This window comes from Myotis myotis, unplaced genomic scaffold, assembly GCF_014108235.1.
Source record: "Myotis myotis isolate mMyoMyo1 unplaced genomic scaffold, mMyoMyo1.p scaffold_m19_p_18, whole genome shotgun sequence".
Taxonomy (NCBI): Eukaryota; Metazoa; Chordata; class Mammalia; order Chiroptera; family Vespertilionidae; genus Myotis; species Myotis myotis.
In genome coordinates, this window is record NW_023416322.1 from 42,224,651 (window position 1) to 42,247,209 (window position 22,559).

The window sequence follows — 22,559 nt, forward strand, 5'->3', positions numbered from 1 at the left end:
GCACCTTATTCAGAATCCTTTGAAAAGCGGAAGTTGTGAAATGAGAACTCACTGTTCAGCTTCCAATACCTGAATGTGTCCCTTGGCGAGAAGCCCCCTCCCCACATGGCGCTCTGTGTCACAGCGCAGGGCTGTCGAGGACGAGGAGACCTTAGCAGACAGAGAGGAGAGGTGAAACCGCGAGAGAGCATGGCAGTGGGATAGAGTGCACTGCATTCACCGCCCCCCCCCCCCCACCCCCAGGGAACCGGGAAAGCACGGCCGAGCTACAATCTGTCTTTAAGCAGCAGATTGTAACGGGTGGGACATGTTAATTCCGGGTCCTCCTGGGAAGCAATCACCGTCTTTCAAATTAAAAAAACAAACAAAAAACCACCACCCTGGTGCAAGTTCACAGCATGTCGGTGTATCTGCCCTCCCACCTGCGGGGCCAGGGCGCACAGCACAGGGACAGGAGAGGCAGCAGAGAGAGACAGAGGTGAGCAGAGCTGCAGTGTTTATTGAGCATGCTACAGAGGGAGCAGAGTACACACAAGGAAAGTAGACCACCATCAAACCTCCCGACTTTGTTAGAAAAGTAATTTTTAATTGTGCCGCTTCCAAACTAGACTGAATTTTACATTTCTAAGGATGTAAAAACTCAACTAATAGAAAATATACATGACCATTCTGTCTACACAGATAACAGAATCTATGAATCTTGAAACGAAGTACATCAATTTCAAAAAGTATTGGTCATTTAAACAGAATCAGCAATTCAGATCGACAAGAACTGTTCAAATTAATTTGACCTGTAGATTCTGAGCCATGTTTTTATTAAAGTCAGATCTATTCCTAAATACAAAATATTTTGAAGATTTATTAAAACTGAATATTACAATGCAAGGTAAATTAAGACTAAAGGCACATAAACTTTGGTCCCACCTGGTTGTCAGTTTTAGAAAACTGCCACAAAATTCATCTTCCTGCAAAGGTTTGCAGTGACTCTCTGCATCTTGGAAAGACATGCACCAGTTCCTGCACTAGCCAGACCAGCCTCCATGCTCAGAAATCCACAGCCATGTCCAGTCGTCATCACAAACTAAGGATGGCAATAGGTATTGAAATGCACATAAGTCATGTCAACTTCAAAAAACATCTACGGAAAGTATTCAGCCACAAACAAGACGTTACTTAGTGCTGACAGCAGTTATAGGACGCGTCCCACAAGAGCGTGTACAAAAGGTTAAGGTTCCACAATGCTTTCCACGTAGGGCTCAAACTGACAGAAATTAATACTCTGCATCTTGTTAATTCAACTAATGCCTACATTCCTAACAGAATCTAGACCAGAATTGTGAGATACAAAAAGGCCAATGTGTTTTTAAAGCAATAAAGCCTAAGGTAGTAAAACTAAAAAATGCTGCTTTGTTCTTTCAATATCCTGTATCTTATTTGACTAAATAGAAAGAAATGTGACAAGCCAATAATTCAAAGTACGTTCCAAGCAGGAGAAACAAAAACTTAACCTTTTTACACACCCCTGCCTATACATAGTGTAATCCCCATATAACAGTGTGCCCGAGACAAGCAATCCCTTGTAAATTCCTAGTGAATTGCACAATAGCAACACTAGTTTTCCTTTAAGGCACGTATGTCAACTAAGTTGAAAAAGAAAAGGAAAATTAAACAAATTTTAAACAGACAATAAAAATGGCTTCCCTATCGAACAGATGGAATCAGCAGTTAATACTCTGCCTTGACATATGCCATTTCGTTTTAGAACCAAGGAATGATAACAGCATGAGAAAAAAAAGGAAAAAAAAATCAAACTCTGGTCCCCACTTTCTGAACAGTCACTAGGTGATGACACAACACTGTGACCCGCCTCCGCCTCCGCCCTCAGATCGTGGACTTGGAGAAGGACACGCGCAGGTGGTGGTTCTCCCCCAGGTTGTAGTTGTGCAGGTCGATCAGGGCCTGGATGGCCTCCTCCACCGTGGCCATCTGCAGGAGGGCCATCTTGTGATCTCTTCTGAAGCAAAAGAATAAGTTAGACACTTGGTAACAACTAGGAAGGCTTCGTTACACACCTGAGTTTTGCCCATTCCAGAAACCACAATCTCTATAAACAAAAAGAATAAAAACCCCTTGAAGAGAACGTTTACTTCCATCCAGCCACCAAGGGAAAGAGCAGAAAGGGTGCTTACTGAAAAAACTTAAACGCTTTCACAGTGCCCCCCGTGTTGGCAAACAGCGTCCGCAGATCCTCCTCTGCGACGGAAGGGCTGGGGGAGTTGGAGCAAAACGAAGAGGAAGCGTTATTCGTCAGCTTTATACTTCATTCCTCAAGGGCCCACCCCCCAGCTCCAGCTCCAGGGTGATACTCACGGGATGTTGGACAGGTGAAGGGTTGCAGAAGGAGGAAAAATGTTCTGAAAATTTTTGGATCCAGGTTTCTTAAAACGATGCAGTGGGGAATTGCCAAAATCTTTAGTGAGACCCTGATCATCGAGCCCCTCCCGAGGCAGCTGGACAGTCTGGTGCTTAGACAGAGTGACACGGATAATCTTTCCATACATCTTCTGTCCATTGAGATGGTTCATGGCTACAAGAAAAGAAACAATGCCTACGTTTTAACAAAGCACAGAGCAAAGACGATTTTAATCATTTAAAATCTGAAGTCTCTGACTTAGAAAGAAGTCCTGAGTGTCTAGTAACCACTGGTGTCAAGTTTAATCCACTTGCCCCAGACGAGGCACCTGGCAGAAAGCTTCCTCCACAGAATGAAACCCAGATTATGCCCCCCCCCCCCCTTCCCTGACAACCCTGCCGACCCATCAGCTGTGGCCCCAGGAAAGGAAGTGCGCACGCCTTGCTGCCCTCTCCTCCCTCCCACTCCACACCCCAACCTCAAGTTCATCTACTCCCCACCCCTCAATCTAGGCACACTGCACTCACTACAACAGTCCGTACAGAGAGCAGAGCCAGAAACCATTCGGAAGGATTTGCTTTCATTCTCCCTCAGGTACGGCTCAGCCACAATGACCACGGGCACCTTGTTCGCCGGGGCTCTGCCACCCCCAGCTCCCACGCGATGAGGAAGAAAATGCTACTTACGAGGACCAGCCGCCCCGAACAGAGCGGACACAGTGGGGAAAGGAGACATTGCCTAAGCCCCCTCTCTCCTCAGAGGCAGAGAGCTGTACTTCAAGAGGTAGAAAGCAGATGCCTCAAGTTCTGTGCATTGTCTGAGCTACCACCATCGCTGGTAAGAAACACTGCAATTCAAGCTTACTTGTCTCCAAAGGCCAAAAGGCCCGGATATTACGTGGTTAGTTGGTGAGTCTCGTTAGATTAACAGTAAAACTACACTAGTCCTCACATCAAAAACAGCAAACTTCAAAATAAAAATTGTGATTATGCCATCAGCCTGAGGCACCATCATTCCTGAATCTCAACTAACGGAATTCTCAGCTTAAGAGCAGGCTTTTCATAGTCAATCAGCGTGAGGATACCGTCAGTCTTGGGATCTGATTCTGATTTAGTGAAATGAGATACCCATTTAATTAAAATCACCGATTACTTATATAAGCAAAACTAAGTGTAACTTGACTAAGGTATATTTTAAGATTCCAAAAGGAATTAATGGTGTATCTGGCACAGGTTTTTCATTCTGAAAGAACCTGGTATCCTTAAAATACATTTTCCACGTGACTACATTACTTCTAAATGATGTGAGAATTCAAGTAGTCTGGCATTAAATGGAATCCCAGACTATATGAACAGCTAACTTCCATTACAGGGAATAATCAGGAAAAAAGCTTTATAATAAAAAATGCCGTAATTTTTATGGACAATTGTTACTGTGTTCCTGGAGCCCGAACCCTTTTCCATGAGACTGAACATGGGACAGTAAGAGGACAGCAGAAAAACACAAGTATGCTCACCTACACCACTGCTGCCATGAACATAGGAACATTAACACGACATGCTGAGCCCTGGCTCTTAAAACAGTCCGTGGCTCCCTCCTTTTACTTACGGATGGACATGAGCTACGTGAAGATGGGCAGAGCCCACAGCTTCCTTACCCAGTTGTGACTGGTGCCCGTCCGCCATCTGGATCAGAGCGCTGTCTTTCTTATTGTACAAAATCTTCACGCGCTGCACGTCGCCATATACACCTTGAGTGGAGCCACAGAGAGGCAATCCAAAAAGGAAATTAATTTTATGTGCAAGTCAGCTAGCGATTATCTTTCTGACATATTAATGAAACATTCAGACATCAACATGATCACTCATTCAAACTCATCATTCTCACAAATGAATAAAGAAAGATCAAGATTTTGAACAGTGAATTTTGAAAAGAACAAATTTTGATAAACCCTCAAAGCTATGTGAATGATATTAAAGACCATGCAAAATAAATCAGCATGCATTAAAACAAATTTTGTGTCTATGGAGAGTTTTAAATAGCAAAGAAAAATAGCAAAAGATTTACTATTCAACTTTAAGCCAAAGTGCTAGCTACAAATAAGAATTAAGGTGAAACCAAAATCAAATCAATAATAAAAGTATAGTGCTAACGATAACATACCGAAGAGGGTAAACAGACTTTGGGGCGTAACCATCTTTAGAAGGAGAGAAGAGCAAGCAGCGTAAGACAAGGAGAGAGGAGAGTCGAGGAAGAGCGGAGATGAACAGATCATCCATACGGAGGGTGGTTCCCGCAGAATGGTGAGTGGTCATGATCATGGTTCAAGGCGGTTAATTGGGGCAAGTTGGTCCGAGGACGTTTGTTCAAGCACAGAAGCATGAACAGGGAATGGAGACAGGGATGGAGACCAGGACAAGGAAAATAAAGGGTCAGACAGGGGAGGGAATGGGTGTTTGGAAAGACAAGGAGAGGGAAGGTGAACACACAGGGGAAAGGATGAAATGGGGAAGGGAAACAGCAATGCAGAAGAAAAAAATAAGGAATTGGGGAACAAAAAAAAAAATAAAATATAGGTCAGTACATAGGAAATGCAGGAATTTGGTCAGAAAATGGTTGGTTTATGTACTGTACAAGAAAAACTGAGTAAAATGTAGTCATCCAAGACAAATATGGGTAAAGTACATCTACATCAAGAGTCAATTACAGCATTTCATCTCAACACGGGGCAGGAGCATGCACAGGGCTGTAAACTCTGAACTGTAACTGCATAAGCACGGCTGGTTATGAAATGCAGGCAGAATTTTTAAAAGAAAAACAAAGGCACTGATTCAAGCCTTTTCACATGCAGAACTGTGAGCGACAATAGTACCAATGATCAAATCAGCTCAATGTTCATACTGACAGAGGCCAATTAAAAATGATACCAATGTTCAATTAGACACCATAAACTGGTACACTGAGCCTCCCACATTTCATACCAGCTTTCATAGCAATCAAAATAAAACATACCAGACATAAATGTACAACTAAAAAAATAACTCAACGGTAAGCTATTTAACAAGGGGGCGATAACGTTGAAAATATTTGTAGGAGACAGTGACTAATAACTGCAAAGAAAAATTACTAAAAGGCGGGAAGAGTGCCTCGGCAAGATCTTTGGAAGAACCTTTAAAGAAACACGGATTAGAGTCGTTCACATCAAAGAAGATTTAAAAAATACAATGACACATAAGCATGAAATGAACAAGCAAATAATTAGAAAAGGCAAAGAGCAAAATTTTTGACAGTTAAATCTGCAAACTGGATTACATTTGCCTTTGAGAACAACAAAAAGATAAAAAGCCAAACTACTGTACTTCACCATATTTTTCTTAGGAAAAATAGGTAGTTAGGTTAAAAAAATATATATTTAAAGAGATATGACTATCTAAGGAAATAAAGTATTACTTAGGTACATAGGTTTTATTCAGAAGTAGAAACATACAAAAAATACTTTGACTAATGAATGTACATAAAAGAAAGGCAAGTGCAAAATGAAATCCACATGGAAACTTGCACAGATGGAATGGAGTGAAGGGTGAACAGGACAGGCCGGCCACTAACCTCCTCGTTCAGATTGCTAACCAGCAGGACCGTGTTGCCGCCCGCGGAGACTCCGGGCATCCCCACGCGGCCCGCCGCAGCCGCGGCCGCAGCCGCCGCGGCGTTTGGAATGGCCAGAGGACTCAGAGCTCCTGGAACAGCTGCAACAGGAAGCCCTAATTTTAAAATAAAGCGGATTTTACGAAACACACACAAGTCGTTTACAAACACCAACTTAAGCACCAAGGCTGCAGGACTTGGGGCTGCGCTCCACATGGTTCCTGAAAGGGAATTCGTGTAACACTGAGAAAAAGGGCTTGCTGACCGGGAGTCATTACAGAAAAACAGCTGATTTCGGGGAAATCATTAACTATTATAACTAAAGTACATGCTATATTATGTTAACAAGTTAAACCATCACGTTTCCACGGAAAAGCAAAGGAAGCATAGAGAGTGGACACATTCGAGTCAAGATGTGCGCCCCCAGGTTCACAGGGAGAAGCCACATCTAAAACCACCTTTCACCACGAGTGACTCACTTTACATAGGGCCGTCTTCGTGAACTCACACCGGAAATCAAACCAGTCAGCACAGCTCATGAAACCAGCGGGTCCCCCTTCCATGGATCAGCGACTTTCAACAGGAGGCTGGGAATGTGTCTAAAACATGCAACACCTGACTAGGCAGGAACACTGACCATGTCCCTCTGACTGCTCAATGCAGCCACCGAATGTGACAGGAAATTACACCTATTGTTTTCATCATATTGGCAAAAAAATAGCCTTTTTGGCGGCCACAGAATGTTAATCCTTAGTTTATGCCATGAGATGAAAAGGGTTGAAAATCACCGCTACGAACAAATCGCCCTGAACAATATTTAATGTACACAAAGGGCCTGAAGGAAGTCTTACCACAATCTATTTGCCTTAATTCCACCACTACAATGCTCCCCAGGGGAGGAACAAGCAACCCCTCGGTTTCAAACGGCCTGTCAGCGTTTCCTGTCCTTCACCACCCGTCTTCTACGTCCTTCTGACTTCTCGGTTCTACTTCCCAGTCTCTGCTGCTCTTTCTTCCTCAAAATACTTATTTCTTAGAGAATCTCCTTCTACCTCAGCATCTTTTATCCACTTTTCAGAGGCCAATGAACGGGAATCCTTTATCCTACACCCCAGCTTCTCAGCGACCATTAGTTCATAAAGATGTGAAGATATGGTCTTGTCCTCCTTCCCATGATTCAAAACGAAATCCAACCTAAAGGGACTTTAGACAGACCCGGGTAGACCTGGCCCTTCCTTCACACTGTGGTCCCGCAGCTGCCGCTGTATTTCTTCTTTTCTTTCCAGCCTTCTTGGGTATGTCACAGGGACGTGCTGTTACCTTTGGTTTCAGATACCTTATTCTGTTAGCCAAATCTTTATCTTTTTACTTTGGAAACTACTATGACCTCCCACTGCCAGTTTGAAGGGTTCTGTAAGATTCACCATTTCTTAGCCTCTGACTTTTGACTTGAAAATGTCCCCTTCCAGCAGCTGCTTCTTGCCCCCTCTCCAGTTTGGCTCTGGCTGAGTTTATCTTACAACCTCTTGCCCACACCATGGTTTGGGGCAGGGGTCCTCAAACTTTTTAAACAGGGGGCCAGTTCACTGTCCCTCAGACCGTTGGGGGGCCGGACTATAGTTTAAAAAAACAACTATGAACAAATTCCTATGCACACTGCACATATCTTATTTTGAAGTAAAAAAACAAAACGGGAACAAATACAGTATTTGTATTTGCATGTGGCCCGCGGGCCGTAGTTTGAGGACCCCTGGTTTGGGATCTGCCCCTTTTTTATTTCTCCACTTTTCTTTGGATTTTACTTTTTGTCTTGGAAAATCTCTGTATACCAAAGTAGAGAGACTAGAAAAATGAACTCATGTGCCCATTACACTGACCCACACTTACTAACTCAGGGCCAACCTGTGTCATCCATGCGGCCAGTCTCACTTAAAAGCGAGTCCCAGGGAGAAGGACCTGAGGCCGAGCGCCTTTGTGCCCAGCGTCTCCTCTCTGGACCCGCCAGCGGGCTCTTCCTAACCAGCGACGCCACCGCATCACTAACCGCGCACGTGGGAAGCACCACAGTCAGGACACAGACAGGCTGCTGCCACGTCCCACTGAGTGGAAATACCTCTTCACCTGCTGCCCGTGTCAGTCTATAAGGATCCATTCTGAACGCCTCACAGCAACAGCGCTCTGAGGAGGGACCCTCCTCCGCCTGCAGCACCGTTTCCTGGATCTCCACGTGGCTGTGGCTGACGCACGCGGTCCCACTAATGCTGGCAGCAGCACACACCACGGTGGGAACGACACTGTCCCATCACTCCTCGTCTCCCTGCCTCAACTGGCTGTTAGTAGAAACAGTCACCTGACACTTGTGTTAAGTTCCTTGGTATTAATGGGATCCAGTTGCCTTCTTTCTCTCTCTCTCTCTCTCTCTCTCTCTCACTCTCTCTCTCTCACACACACACACACACACTTAGGAGAAAGAAATGATGCACTATCAACTCTCAAATTCCCTTTTAACAATATAAATCTTTTTTTGTTTTTTAAGTCCACCAAAGCCACTTGACTGGCTCTTTTCCATAATAAAAAATTAAAATCAGGCCCTGACCAGTTTGGCTCAGTGGATAGAGCGTTGGCCTGCAGACTGAAGGGTCCCAGGTTTGATTCCAGTCAAGGGCGTGTACTGTGGTCGTGGGCACATCCCCAGTAGGGGGTGTGCAGGAGGCAGCTGATGGATGTTTCTCTCTCATCGATGTTTCTAACTCCCTATCCCTCTCCCTTCCTCTCTGTAAAAAGTCAGTAAAATATACATATTTTTAAAAATTAAAATCAGTTTAATTCCTGGTTTCATTTTCAATTCTAAGTGATAACTCTCAGAATTTACTAAGCCAAAAAAACTTACCTGAAGAACTAGTTAGTTACCAAAACTAAAAATAATCTTGCCCTGGCAGGTGTGGCTTGGTTGGTTGAAGTGTCGTCCCATGCACTAAAAGGTGAAGGGTTCGATCCCCAGTCTGGGCCTGTGAGGGAGGCAACCTATCCATGTTTTTCTCTTTCTAAAATCAATTAAAATTTTTTTTTAAATTAAAAAATCTCACCCTCGCCGGCTTGGCTCAGTGGATAGAGCATCGGCCAGTGAACTGAAGGGTCCCAGGTTCGGTTCTAGTCAAGGGCACATACTTCAGTTGTAGGCTTGATCCCTGGCCCTGGTCAGGGTGCATGTGGGAGGTAACCACTCGATGTGTAGCTCTCACATCGATGTATCGCTTCCCCCCCCACTTCCACTCTAAAAAAAAAAAAAAAAATCAATGGAAAAATATCCTTGGGTGAAGATGAACAAAAAAAAAGTCTCACAAAGCTCCCAATCCTTAGCCTGTTCAGTACATCCTTGAAGCAGCACTGTCTTCCGTCTACTCCTCCCATTCAGCCACACCTGCACACCCGCCCCCGTGAGCAGCTCTCTTGCTCCACCCTTGTCTTCTTTCCCTCTCCCTGCCTCAGCCATTCACTCTTTCAACTTCCCAATCCTCTTAACACCCACCCCCAGACCCCTCCGCCCGCTTCTCCACCCCCACGCAGTGCCCGCACAACCAGAGCCACCTTCACCTGCCTCTCCAACGCCGGGCTTGACAGAGGCCCAGAGGCTCTAGCTTCCATTCATCGCCGCTCACACTCTGCAGTGCAGGCGAGGCTAGATCCAAGCCTCTATTCTGGCTCTGCTTTCATCTGAGCTTGTAAAATAGTAAGAGCAACAATACGCGTGCGCACACCAATCCCACATTCTGTTAGCCAACATTAGCGGATTTCCTAGGCCAGCGGTCGGCAAACTCAGTCAACAGAGCCAAATGTCAACAGTACAACAATTGAAATTTCTTTTGAGAGCCAAATTTTTTAAACTTAAACTATACAGGTAGGTACATTGTTATTAACTTAATTAGGGTACCCCTAAGGCTTAGGAAGAGCCACACTCAAGGGGCCAAAGAGCCGCATGTGGCTCGCGAGCTGCAGTTTGCCGACCACGGTCCTAGTCTATTCCCAAGAGTTCCCTATAAAAAGTACACTAGACTGAAGTCCTCTCTCCTACTGTCAATCTCATGTTCAGCAAGGATCAGAAACCCCTAAATTCTTCAACCAATTTCCAAAGTCCTCTTCTTCCACCTCTCCCCCTTTTCCCTTTCTTCAGAGACAGAATGGCAAAAAGAACAGGGATTGTAAGGCCAATGACTTCGTTTCTGACTCCAGCTCTGCCCCTGAATGTCCGAAGCTCAATAAAAACCCGCCAGTTCCACAAGGATTATCACAAGCATCTCCGTTTTCCAGACCCCAACATTCTCACTGTCCTCTGGATCCAGTCACTACAATGAATTCTAGAACTGAAGCCAGCCTGAAACCAACACTAGCTGACAGGCACTGAGCACTCACTATACGCCAGGCACTGTCCAGGTCATCAAAGGCACTAGCACACTGACCCTCACCATGGCCACAGCACCAGGGACCGCTGGCACCAGGGACCGCTGGCACCACGTCCGTCACAAATGTGGCGGCTGGGCCAGATCTTGGACCCAGGTGTCTGGGTGTGGAGTCCCTGCTGGAGGTAGTGACTGCGCATGTCCTCACTGCATTCATTGCCCTGGGCCTGCTGTACTCCTGAACCCCACCCCCCTTTCCTCAGCACCCTGCCTCAGGGCAGGTGCTTTCTTCTCCTAGTACATCCTCTATCCATTATCATCTGATATACATGCCTTGAGACTATCCTTATGGTAACTACTGAACTGAAGAGGCACTTCTCATTTTAATCCTATTTATTTCATCCCTCGATTCTTGGTGCTTTATTTTACCTATGATTTAAATGTGCACTGCTTTAAGTTTCAAGTCTTTAACTCTCTTCCTCTCTTATACTTGGGGAATCCAACACTAGACCATAAAATAATAAAAAACCACCTGACATTCCTATCAAATGAAGACCCTACAAAGTATAAAAAGAGCACTCAATGCCGGCAGGGGGAGGAAGAGGCGGACTCAGGTACCGCTCATGTTAGTGTAAATCAATAGCGCCTTCTAAAGACATGTGCAGTAAGAATCTCAAGCCTTGAACATTTTCCTTGACCCGGTAATTCTAATTCTAGGAATCCAGCCTAAAGAAATAGTTTGAGAGAGAACAAAGTTATGTACAGGGTGTCTATCATATGCCACTTACAGTAATAAAAAGTATGGAAGTATGTTCAACCAAGTTGCCCACTATCACACAATGCAGCTATTAAACTTAGCATTTAAAAATTTTCTTAATGACACTTATACACAAAACTGCAAATAAGATGTTTTTAACTTTGTACAAAAAGTTTGTATTTTCAGGAAAACTGTAACCATGGTTATCTCTTATAAATTATCCAAATTACTAGAGGCTGCCGTTATTTGATTTTTAAAACTTGTCACTCACCTACTTCCAAAACTATTTTAGGGTACTTTGAGAATAAAAAGCCCAGTTATATTTAACTAGACACAAAGCCATTAAAACAGGTAAATGATGAAGTCACGTAGTAAAGGAAGGTGAAGTCCCATGTTTTCACCACAGAACGCCTTCCTTCTTTTCCTCAGGTGGAGAGAACAAACAAAAACATAATATATTAATGTATTCAACACAGAGCTGGAAGACACTACACAATTTATTAAGAACTGAGAAGCTTTACTCATTTGCTTTCAATGCAAAAATGTAGGACACACTTGAAATGACAGGGAAAACAGTGATGAATTCCCTAGAAAAGAACCGGTGACTTCTAAGCAAATACAAACACTTGGGCAAAGGCCCAGAGCACCTTAGGGTCCAAGGAAGTGGATGCTTGATATTAGCTGAGGTTTCTTGGTATTTTGCTGTTACACTGTTTCTTTAATGAGTTGCATGCGAATTTTTTAAGCTTCTCAGAAATTACGTGTAAACTCTTGATGTCATCTTCTCCTGTTTGATATTTTAAGGATCAAATTATGTATCTGCCAGGTCCCTAACAAAATGCCTAGGACCTACAAGATATTCAATAAATGTAATAATACAATTTCTACCGGTAAAGAATTTAAGACTCTATAGTAATAATTATAAACAAAAGTCATGTATCACTCATTGTTTCTCTCAACTTTACCTTTAAAAGTGGTACACTTGAAATAGTATTAATTTATAAGCTGAATTGAGGCACTAAAGGCTTAAACTAGATCCATAAAGTAACAGAGCTTGTCAGGAAAGAATGTTATCAAAACAAAGCATCTATTATCCTCAGGATGAACAGATGGCTTGTGCTGGATGGAGCAGAAAATTAGAACAAAGGGTCACTTTTGTCTGAAGTCTCCAGAATTAATTTCAAATGTCAATTGCTTCTCTTGCATTAGGGTGCCTCTATTCAAGATATATCATTACTTACATTACGTTTTTACAAATGGCTAGTGCAATGTTACATATCCACAGTAAATATCTATTTTCAAGAATTATTTCATTATAATACTTTTCCTTTTTTTAATTGACGGACATAAACTTAACTGTAAGAGCTTCTTTGAGACTCATAAATCTTGGTTCCATATGGATAGAAACTCTAAAGACAACCTTACAAATGTCAGAAATCAAGAATGTCCCAGGCACATCAAGTAAAAGGAAACTAAGATTTCATCTTAAGTGATGACTTCATTCATTTTACTTACAAAATAACATTTTCCTTATTTTTTCTTCATCTTGATTCCAACTCTATCAGCTGCAAATTTTTGCATTGTTTTTGTTAGGTGGGTCAAATCCATTGTCAAACAAGGTGAAGTCAAATAAATACCAAACAACTTTTATAAAAAATTCTTTCCAGTGTAAATTTTTTTTAAAAGTGAGAGTATATAATACGTCCTCCTCCCATTCCATATTTTGTCTGTTAACACTTCACTGTTTCTATGCCGTGCTAAATGAAAACAATCAGACTAGCCCCCCAAAATATGCACAAGGGGCCTGGACCTAGACTTAATTCTAGACAGCATGACATCAACTTTAAAGTGTAAAATTTTATGAAGAATTCAACAGTATTTCTCCATTAGAGCTTTTCTCCTTTTATTTGGGGAGAGCAGGTGAGGGTGTGAAAGACACCTGATATAATTTTGATATACCTTGTGAAGAACACTAAGGTTTTCCCCACAGTATTCATATGGCTTCTCGCCCAAGAAAAGTAAAATGTAACACAATTTGTTAAATTCTTAACTGGGGCGGGGGGGGAGAGAATGGGGGTGGGGGCCTCACTGTACTTACTGGAGTTCAACAGGCACTTTCAAAGCCTTGGCAAACGGGGGACAATGGTATAGACAATGAAATCATACCTAAGAGGGATGTCTCCTTGGCAAACGCTGCGGCAATAGCTGGGTCCAGGGCAGGCTGTCCATCCCCAGACGGGAGGTCAGGTCGAGTATAATCCCTACTTTTGTCATTGTTGTATTTTACATTCAAATTCACAAGTTTGGAAAAATCAATCCTTAGAGTACAGCAAGCGTTATAAATGTTCTGACCGTCTAGGGCCTGTAAGAGTAAGACAGCACATGAGCCATGTTAAGGAGTGACAATGAGCAAAAGGGAGGCTGACAAAACACTGACGGCCTGCATGGAAGCGACCAGGAGGGGATCAAGCACCTTCCTTCTGTCCTTACTATCCCAGCTGCACAGGAACTAGGTTCACAAGTACTATCTTCTTGAAAGAGAAGGTGCCACTTAAATCTAAAATACAACCAGTTAAGCACATGTACAAATACTTCTAATTTTAAAAATCTGCAAAAATTAACAAGGGTCACAAACAGTCCTGCCAGAGCAGTGCCCCAATGGCCTGCAGCCACGATGCCCGTGTGACACCCACACTTTCTGCGGGCGGCAGTGCTTTGGTTTTATGAGGTCACTTCTGCTGGTGCCACACTGAAGGGCTCAATCCAAGTAACTGTCACTGTGATGCATCTGGCAAGTCCCATAAATGGGCAAAACACGTTCCCTTCCTTGAGGTGCGCAACCTGCATCAGAACAGCCTGTGGACCCAGCAAATCCCGCGGCGTGCCCAAGGCGTGCGGAGGAGTGTGGCTGCACAGCTGGAGGCCTGCCCGCCGTCGCGCCGGTCACCTGACCGCTCTAACAGGCGTGCAGCGGTGGCCCCTTGGAGGAGAGGGCTCGGGGACAGGGGGCCCAGGACCAGGCTGCTGCCCTGACTGTGCTCATCCTGCACCTCGTCAGTCTCAGGCCAGCCCCGCTGGACACCAGCCTGGGACAAGGAGTGACCGTGACTCTTCGTGAAAGCAAACTTCCCTGTACAAACAACTGTTCAGAACTGAGGGCTGCGCTCAGCTCCTCTAACTCACTGCAAGTGAAAGCACAGTTCTTCTGACAGATCAGGGCTGGTGTTTACATGGACTGAGACCCAGCAGGTGTGTAAACCCAGAACTATAGTATTTTAATAGTAAACCCACACTTTCCCACATGCTGGATGGGGAAAGAATTTTAATTCCCTCAGTCTGACTATTTTGATTGCCATGTGGTTGACTAAGGAAAGGAGTGAAGCAGACGTAGGAAGAGCCAGGAGTGTCCTGTTATGGACAGCTCGATGGCTACTTAAGTACACAAGGTTTGTCATTCACTCAACGACTCCCACTCTGAAGAGGATGCCTCTTCCCTTCATATACAAGATTGAGTTTATGTGAATATATTTACGAAGCTTAAACTAACCTAAAAACTAATTCAACACGTTCACCCATTTCAATACAATACTGGTGAAAACCCACTTAAAGGGGCTACCCACACATGCGCGCGCACCCACACGGATTCTAACCACATCTGAGAGGGCAGGCACCCATCCAGAGCTGTCGGCCAGCGTCCTGTCAGTGTCAGGGCGTGCTGTGCTGCACAGGCAAACCAGGCCCGAGGAGAGCGTGCCTCTGCTCCTGCGGCTCCCCACGGGACGCACGGTTTTGATTCAAGACTGTCCTGCAGCACAGCAGCCTCGGCGGAGACTTGGGCGACGGCCGCAGTGCCCTGCCCCGACCTGCCTCACCCCCTCCACCAGGCATCTCTTTTTCTGAGTCGTTATTCTCTTAGACAGCAAAATGGTGCATTTACCAGCAGTGTGCGCAGTTTTCAAAAACCCCCAACCAACCAAACCCAGCGTACGGGGCTCCCAACCCAAAGATGGCTCACAGAACACTGCGCTCTCCCCCCAAACCGGAAGGTACACTGCCTGCTACACGGATTCGTGCTCAAGAGAGAGGCTTTCATCTCCTTCTCACCTGAAAAATTATCGGAGTCTCTTCCCAACCCCGGTTCCTTGCCTGCTAACTTTATGTGACCTCTAGTGTTTAACAAGCATGGAAGCACAGCAACTAATGCCCAAGGTTAGAGCCACCTCTGTATACACTGGGATGCACACGGATGGCTGAGGCGGACGAGAGCTGTGGCAGGAGGAGCAAGTCCCAGAACCCACATCAGTGCCACTTCTACGAATGCAGCAGAGAACACAGCAGACGTGGGACCCAACATCACCCCACAGACGCCAGTCTGCGCCACCGTAAGGCTGCATGCACAGCGCAGCTGAGCTACTTCAGCATTAGCAGGGCTATACGTGCAAGTGTGTATCTGCCTAGGAAAAAGATCACATCTCAAAACAGCTCTACACTTACTAGTTTTGCTTGTTGAGCATTTACTGGATCGCCATATTGGAGGAGAGCTTGAAACTGGTTATTTTTTGTAAATGTGATTATCTTCAATACAGCACCAAACTTAGTAAATATCTGGTAAAACATCAAAAGGAAAACATTATCTACTATCTTATGACTTCTCCCATCTACTGGCTGACATGCAGATTCAGACACACGTACCTGGTGAAGCACGTCCAGGGTCACGGGGTAGTACATGTTGTCGATGATGATTCTGAGCACCGGGCTCTGGGCGGGGGTCACGGCGCTCTCGCTCACGGCGGTGCCGCTGAGAGGCGTGTTTGCTGTCTGCACGGCCGTCACGGCCTGGAGCACAGCTTGGGCACGCTGCAAGGCGAAGACCAGGACTTTGCAAGCACACACAGTATTTTCACTAACATTTTGCTACATGTTACACTATTAGCTCATTTCTTTTCTAAAATACATATAAATAAAATTTAACACTCAAATGAGCCTTTTGCGCCAGGCACTGTGTTAATTCAAATAGTCTAGCATTTACTTCAAAATAATCATCTAGCATTGGGACCAATGCTGAACAAGCCAAGAGAGGCAATGTCATTTCCTCCCAAAGAACATTAAGATGGAAGTGTTAGCGAACAATGACATTTCAATCTAACAGTATTCACTCTATAAAAAGGCAAATGGCAGACCTGAAAAAGGATTACTCTACTATCCAAAAGATTTTCCATAGTCTTATTTCTAATACAATCTTAAATAAGAATATTCACAATACAATTTAAGTCTTTTTTCATACTAGTGTAACATCTGACATCAAAGTTTTTAGAAAACTGTTGTGCACTTTAGTTTAAAACCATTAGATTTTTAGGAATACTTCAAGATAAAATATGAAAGACATTTCCCATATAATGTTATGGTATTTAATACACTATTATTTTATGTTTGGTTAATAAGACATTGCCAATAAACCATGACACTGAATACTGTAACAAACATCTTGATTTCTGAGATTTTAAAATGTGAAAATATATATATATATACACAGAACTGAAGTACAGTATTTTTTGGAAATCTGTCAACTAAATCATATGTTAAATGCTCCAAAATGACTACCTTTACTACAACCATTATGCTATTCCTATTATTACTATGACAGATTCACTGATAAGAGAATTTCTTTCTACCTTATCTGGGGTCAAAAAATCATTATTAAGGAAATAATTGTTAAATGTAACAATGAAATACTCTACATTGCTTCCCGTTTAAAAAGCTGTACTGGCAGATGAGTAGGCATATAGAAGGGAACAGTGATGAGGAAAAGGAGAACACAAAAGAAAACATTAAGAGAACAGACAAGAGTCAGTGCCAGCTTTGGAGGTACATAAACTAAAATCAGAATAGAGTGATTAGCATGGCCGCTTTGCAAAGATGAAATACAAATTCATAGAGTGTTCCTTTTTTTCCATGAGATGTTAGCTACACTATGGTGGTAATCACTGCACAATATACACGTGTATCAAATCACGCTGTTATATGTCAATTACATCTCAATAAAGCTGAGGGAGAGAAATGTCCATTTCACTGAAATACTACATAACCAAGGATCATATATAGCTTTAAAATGCGGATTAAGTGAACCTAATGTGTTAGCTAAAGAGACTAACTGAAATACAAATTATAAAAAGTCAAACAACCAAAGGCATTTAACTGATAAAATCCAAGCAGTAGAGTTGTGTAAATAGCTAGCAGTCCTACCACATAAACAGTTTCTATATAAAATTTTAACTTGTAACAAGAAAAAGAATATTCTGACCAGGTCCTTAAAAACATTGAAAAAATACTATTTAACTAATTTACACAGTACTAATTTAAAATATGAAGAGATCAACATACCTTTTTTGTAAATAAACATAATATTTAAGAACATACTGCAAGAAAATGTCATAAAAATAACAAGATGCCCATGGAAACAGCTTCAGAATGGTTAAAACTGTATTTTCTGTTAATATGCGGTTCCTACTATGCTGTCGGCCATTTCCTTCATGTGCCTACACACACTCACTTGGTTCAGTGTGTTGTCTGTCTTCAGCTCCTTGTGGTTCGAGTACTGGATGTAAATGGGCTGGTTGCGAAGGTGAGGGGTCACAGCAGAATAGTAATTCACCATAGTAACAGCAGCCTCCTCTGTTGCTAGTTCCAAAAATGCCTAAACATTTAAATGCAAAAAATATTTCATGCTATGAATTAAATTCAAATAAGATTTAATATCTGTCTAATCTATTCAGCTAATAGGAAAAGTCAGTAACTAGAATATAACCTTTCCAGTGACTTTAGCTGCTCTCATAAGCAGAAGTGGAAATCCTCTTCTGAAGGTTAGGCACACAAAACTCTGTGCACACGGTACTTCCGCCTTCCACCTGATTTCCCAACTTCACAAATGTACTTCCCCAATAAACGCTAGAGAAGCCCTAACCGGTCTGGCTCAGTGGATAGAGCGTCGACCTGCGGACCAAAGGGTTCCTTCCGGGTTCGATTCCAGTCAAGTGCATGTATCTTGGTTGGAGACTCCCCCCCCCCAGCCCGGGCCCCGGTCGGGGCACGTGCAGGAGGCAACCAATAGACGTGTCTCTCACATTGATGTTTCTGTCTGTCTCTCCCGCTCTCCCTAAAAATCAGTGGAAAAATATCCTCGAGTGAGGATAAACAAAAAATATAAAATGAAATAAAAACTAGAGAAAAATAAAGCTAAGTTTTTTCTAGAATCAGAATTTTACCACTCCTAACCTAGAGAATAAAAGAGATCTCAAAGTCATTTTTAAAGCAGTATGATTTAAGAGACAAAAGAAAGTTAAAAATTAAATGTCAGCTTATTAGTAGTAGCATTAATATTTAAGGGAATGTTAAATTTCATAAGCGCTTCTAAATGGTATTAGAATTTTAAAACAAAACGATTTTTAATATACCTGGACCCTTCTGCAACGGGCACGTCTACTCAGTGAAGAATATCTAGGATTAATGACTATTTTCTTCTAATGCTACCAGGTAGGTATTTCCAGGGAATAAGCTTAAAGCCAACATGCGACTAGTGCCCCTTACTGCCGACATTACAAAGGGCAGAGATACAAGCAAGTGCTCCGCCTGTGTTTCCACAATCTCACTGCAGCGAGTGCTCCATCTGCCTCAGAGTGCAGGCCAGGTGCTCCTTTCGCCCCGGGCATGAGTTCCCTGAGCACCACCACCAGGAAGAGCCATGCTTCTGCTCCGCCCTCTGCCCTTCCTCGCTTAGGAGCAAGGCTGGCACACACCTGCTGACTAGTTGGGCGACCAGCTGTAGGTTCTGAAAGGCGTACCTGGTTTTTCCCTTTCAGCATAAGGATGTTGGTCACCTTCCCAAAAGGTAAGCCTAGAGCAATGACCTCGGTTTCTGTCACCTCACCAGGCAGTTTTCGAATATGAAGAACACGAGAAGGAGCCCCATCCATTTTATCTTCTCCTTTAAACTTTTTACTGTCATTACCATTGGCTGAAAGACATTAGACAATAGTCTTCATATTAATTTTCCTTATCTGCATTAAAAAAATACAAAGCAATGTTTATAAAAGTACCTAAAAACACAGCAGAGTATACTGGAATAATTCCTAAAAATTCAAAAACTGGGACCCCTTCTACCAATTAATTAAGATTGCTACTAGGTAAATGTTTCTAAACAGTATATGTAAAAAATAGTGATAATGTAAGCTCATAAACAGATTGTCCAATGGCTAAAGAACATAATTATTTTATAATTTAATTATATTACAGACTAACAGAAATTTTTTAAAATGTAAAAATTTGAGTTGGCAGATATTAGGAAAAATGTAATTTCACCTGAAAATTATAAATTGTTCAATTTGGGAAATATCATATTCCACAGAGGGATCAAAGAAAGCAATGCTGTAAAAATAATTATGTAGTCAGTCCATATGGTGCTTACCTCCCATGAGCCTCTGCTAACTTATTATTACCACCTGATCTCCCTCAATATCTTATCGCTGTCAACATCTATATACTATACATCACTCATGGACGTGACTACCTTATCACTGAGCTAAGAAAAATGAATGCTCACACTCTACATTCCTGTACGGGAAAACAGAAATCCTAAAGAGTTAACCAGAAGCGAAGATATATAACAGACAGACGTACTTCCGTTATCCTGCTAGCTCTTTCGTTAACTCCAACAGCCAGTACACATTTTACTAGGTTTACTGTAAAATCTGCTGTCACTTGCATTTCCAAGTAGGTGCACAGCCTAGCTGTCTGAGTGCCTGATGCACGAGGCGGAAAACACAGAAGGCTAAGTCAGAGGAAGGCAGGCTCCCGTGGCCTCTCTATGGAAGAGGACATGTTGCCTAGAACCCCCCACAAACATTCAAACTGTGACACCATGTACTGGACACTTTAAGCATTATAAAAAGAAATGACATCAAAGTTGTCTGCATATAAAAATTAAAATAAAAATCTCAGAGTTCTGAGTAACATGTACTAGAATTAGAGATGATTTCAGTTTCAGAATAAGGCCAAACGTCACACTTTTAACAGTAACAAATCCTGCTATTATGAAATAACAACATGCAGCACTGGCAGAAATATGTCTCCCCAACTGAAAGGAATATTCCACTTCCACAGCCTGAAGAAATGACTCAAGAGAGGGCAATTTGACAACTGTCAAGCCTCTGCCCAACAACCAAATAGTTACAAATGTCTCTCAATAAAATCCAATTCCAGGACTAGCTGGAGCTAGCTGTATTTTGAAATGTCTCACTTTTATTTCTGAAAAAACTAATTTGTTACAAAATGAGTTAACATTAACTTTTCTCACTTCTAAAATTATTTTATTTTCCGACGACGTAAAGAAATCAGTAGAAAAGCTTCCGGACAGAGAAAGGCTGTTGAGATAGACACGTTGGAAACAGAATCTATAGTAACGGGAGTCAGGAGAAACATCCTGTTCAAGCTGAAACGTAAGAATGAAAGCCTGCGCTGCATCTGCTAACCATAGAGGGCTGGCTCCCTACAATCCTGTCTGTGCAGTGCTGGTGAGACAGCTGAACAATGGTGTATTTTTCCAGGCGAGCATAATCACTAGCTTTTAAAGGTTTAAGTTCTTAAAAGCAACAGTATTCAAATTTGGGCCTGTTAGAACATACAGACGCTCATCTTTCTATGTTAGAAAAAAAAGATCTTAAAGTTTGATGTTCTCTGTGCATAGAGGTAAAGGAAGTTAGTTTTCCTGAACTCCAGGGAAATGTGCATGTGATTTTCTCATGTTGAACAGGCTTTCAGGGATTCACTCCATCACGAGAGATGGGCTCATTCTTTATAGCAGTGGTCGCCAATCCCTCAGACCTCACGGACCACCAGTGGTCGGCAACCGCTGCTTTAGAAAGTGCATTAAGTATCATTCCTTGGCATAATTTAAAAGAAGAGTACAGATTATTCTTTCTTTTCAACCAAAAACCAATCTCCTTTTCCACTTCATTCCTTTGTTAATGGGGCTCTATCACCCACTGACCCAGTGATTCTAACATTAATATGTATCTCTCCCAAACCAGTGTACTTCCCAATAACTCAGATGTTCCGATTTCTTTATACAGTTTCCTCCATATTCTGAGACCCTCACATCTCTAGAGTAGTGTAGTTTTTAAGTGTCTTCCCTATGTACAGTACAGCAGTCAGCTCCTCTATCCCCACCTACAAAATAGCAAATGGAACAAAAATCTTTTCTAAAATGTAAATCGGGTCAAGTCCAAGCTCCTTAGTACTTTATGACAGATCGGCTCCTGTATCTAGCCCACTGCCTACAAGGACCCGCTGTCAGCCCTCCGCCTACATTACATTCCAGAAGACAAAACTATGAGTAGCTGCCAGTTCCCAGAGGTAGTCTATTTCCAATAAATTTTGAATTTGTTTTACAACTTTGTTAATTGATATAGAATATGCCCATCACCACAGAAAATCCCCTGTTCTTCCTTTCTGTTATCCCCACTACCCATAGGCAACTATTGTTTAGGTTTCTTTACTAAAAATTAATTATGTTCTTTGCCTTTACAGAAAAGGAATCATACAATATGTACTCTTTTCTGTCTGGCTCCTTTTGCTTCCTATAATGTTTACTGATATTCACTCACATTGTTGCATTAGTATGAAGTCTTGATTCCCGTCTGTTAGGTATTGTCAGTTACAGTAGCTTCATAAAGTTAATTAGGGGGTAGCCCCTCTATTTTCTAAAGAAGTATATTTAAGATGATTATTTCTACTTTGAAGTTCATAAAGTTCAACAGTGAAGCCACCTATGCTTCCGTGGAAAGATTAAAAATTCAGTTATGATAACAGAATTAATCTATACCCGTGGTCAGCAAACCTCAGCTCGCAGCCACATGCGGCTCTTTGGCCCCTTGAGTGTGGCTCTTCCACAAAATACCACATGCCGGCGCGCACATACAGTGCGATTGAAACTTCATGGCCCATGCGCAGAAATCGGTATTTTGTGGAAGAGCCACACTCAAGGGGCCAAAGAGCCGCATGTGGCTCGCGAGCCGCGGTTGCCAAGCCGCAGTTTGACAACCACTGATCTATACTTATTATGAAATGGCAGGTTATGTCAGTTTTGGTAAATTAGACTTTAAAGGAATTTGCCTCATCTAACTTGTTTATTGGCATTACCAATGTTTAAAATCTGTTCCTTCTCCACTGTGTGGGATCTGCAGTAACATCTTCACGTTCATTCCCAATATTGGCAATTTATGCTTTCTTCCATTTCTTGAAAAAAAAAACTGTAAACCTTTTTTTCCCCTAATATGGTTCTTTTCTAATATAG

The 22,559-nt window shown here is 42.6% G+C and overlaps 1 protein-coding gene across 9 annotated transcripts in view; it reads right to left on the bottom strand.

Annotated features, from left to right (window-relative positions):
* Positions 1-479: 479 nt before the first annotated feature.
* PTBP2 (polypyrimidine tract binding protein 2) overlaps positions 480-22,559 on the bottom strand; it is a 36,208-nt gene continuing 14,128 nt past the window's right edge. For 6 of the 9 annotated variants that reach the window (XM_036342287.1, XM_036342288.1, XM_036342292.1 and 3 more), the window contains 11 exons: positions 19,051-19,223; positions 17,763-17,906; positions 15,905-16,069; positions 15,707-15,817; positions 13,379-13,574; positions 6,020-6,174; positions 4,577-4,610; positions 4,071-4,163; positions 2,371-2,587; positions 2,190-2,267; positions 480-2,014 (listed from right to left, as the gene is read on the bottom strand). In XM_036342287.1, coding sequence (XP_036198180.1) covers positions 1,882-2,014; positions 2,190-2,267; positions 2,371-2,587; positions 4,071-4,163; positions 4,577-4,610; positions 6,020-6,174; positions 13,379-13,574; positions 15,707-15,817; positions 15,905-16,069; positions 17,763-17,906; positions 19,051-19,223 — 1,499 coding nt within the window. In that variant the 3' untranslated portion in view covers positions 480-1,881. The remainder of the gene's footprint in view (positions 2,015-2,189; positions 2,268-2,370; positions 2,588-4,070; positions 4,164-4,576; positions 4,611-6,019; positions 6,175-13,378; positions 13,575-15,706; positions 15,818-15,904; positions 16,070-17,762; positions 17,907-19,050; positions 19,224-22,559) is intronic. The other 3 variants (XM_036342291.1, XM_036342290.1, XM_036342289.1) reach the window with 3 other exon arrangements.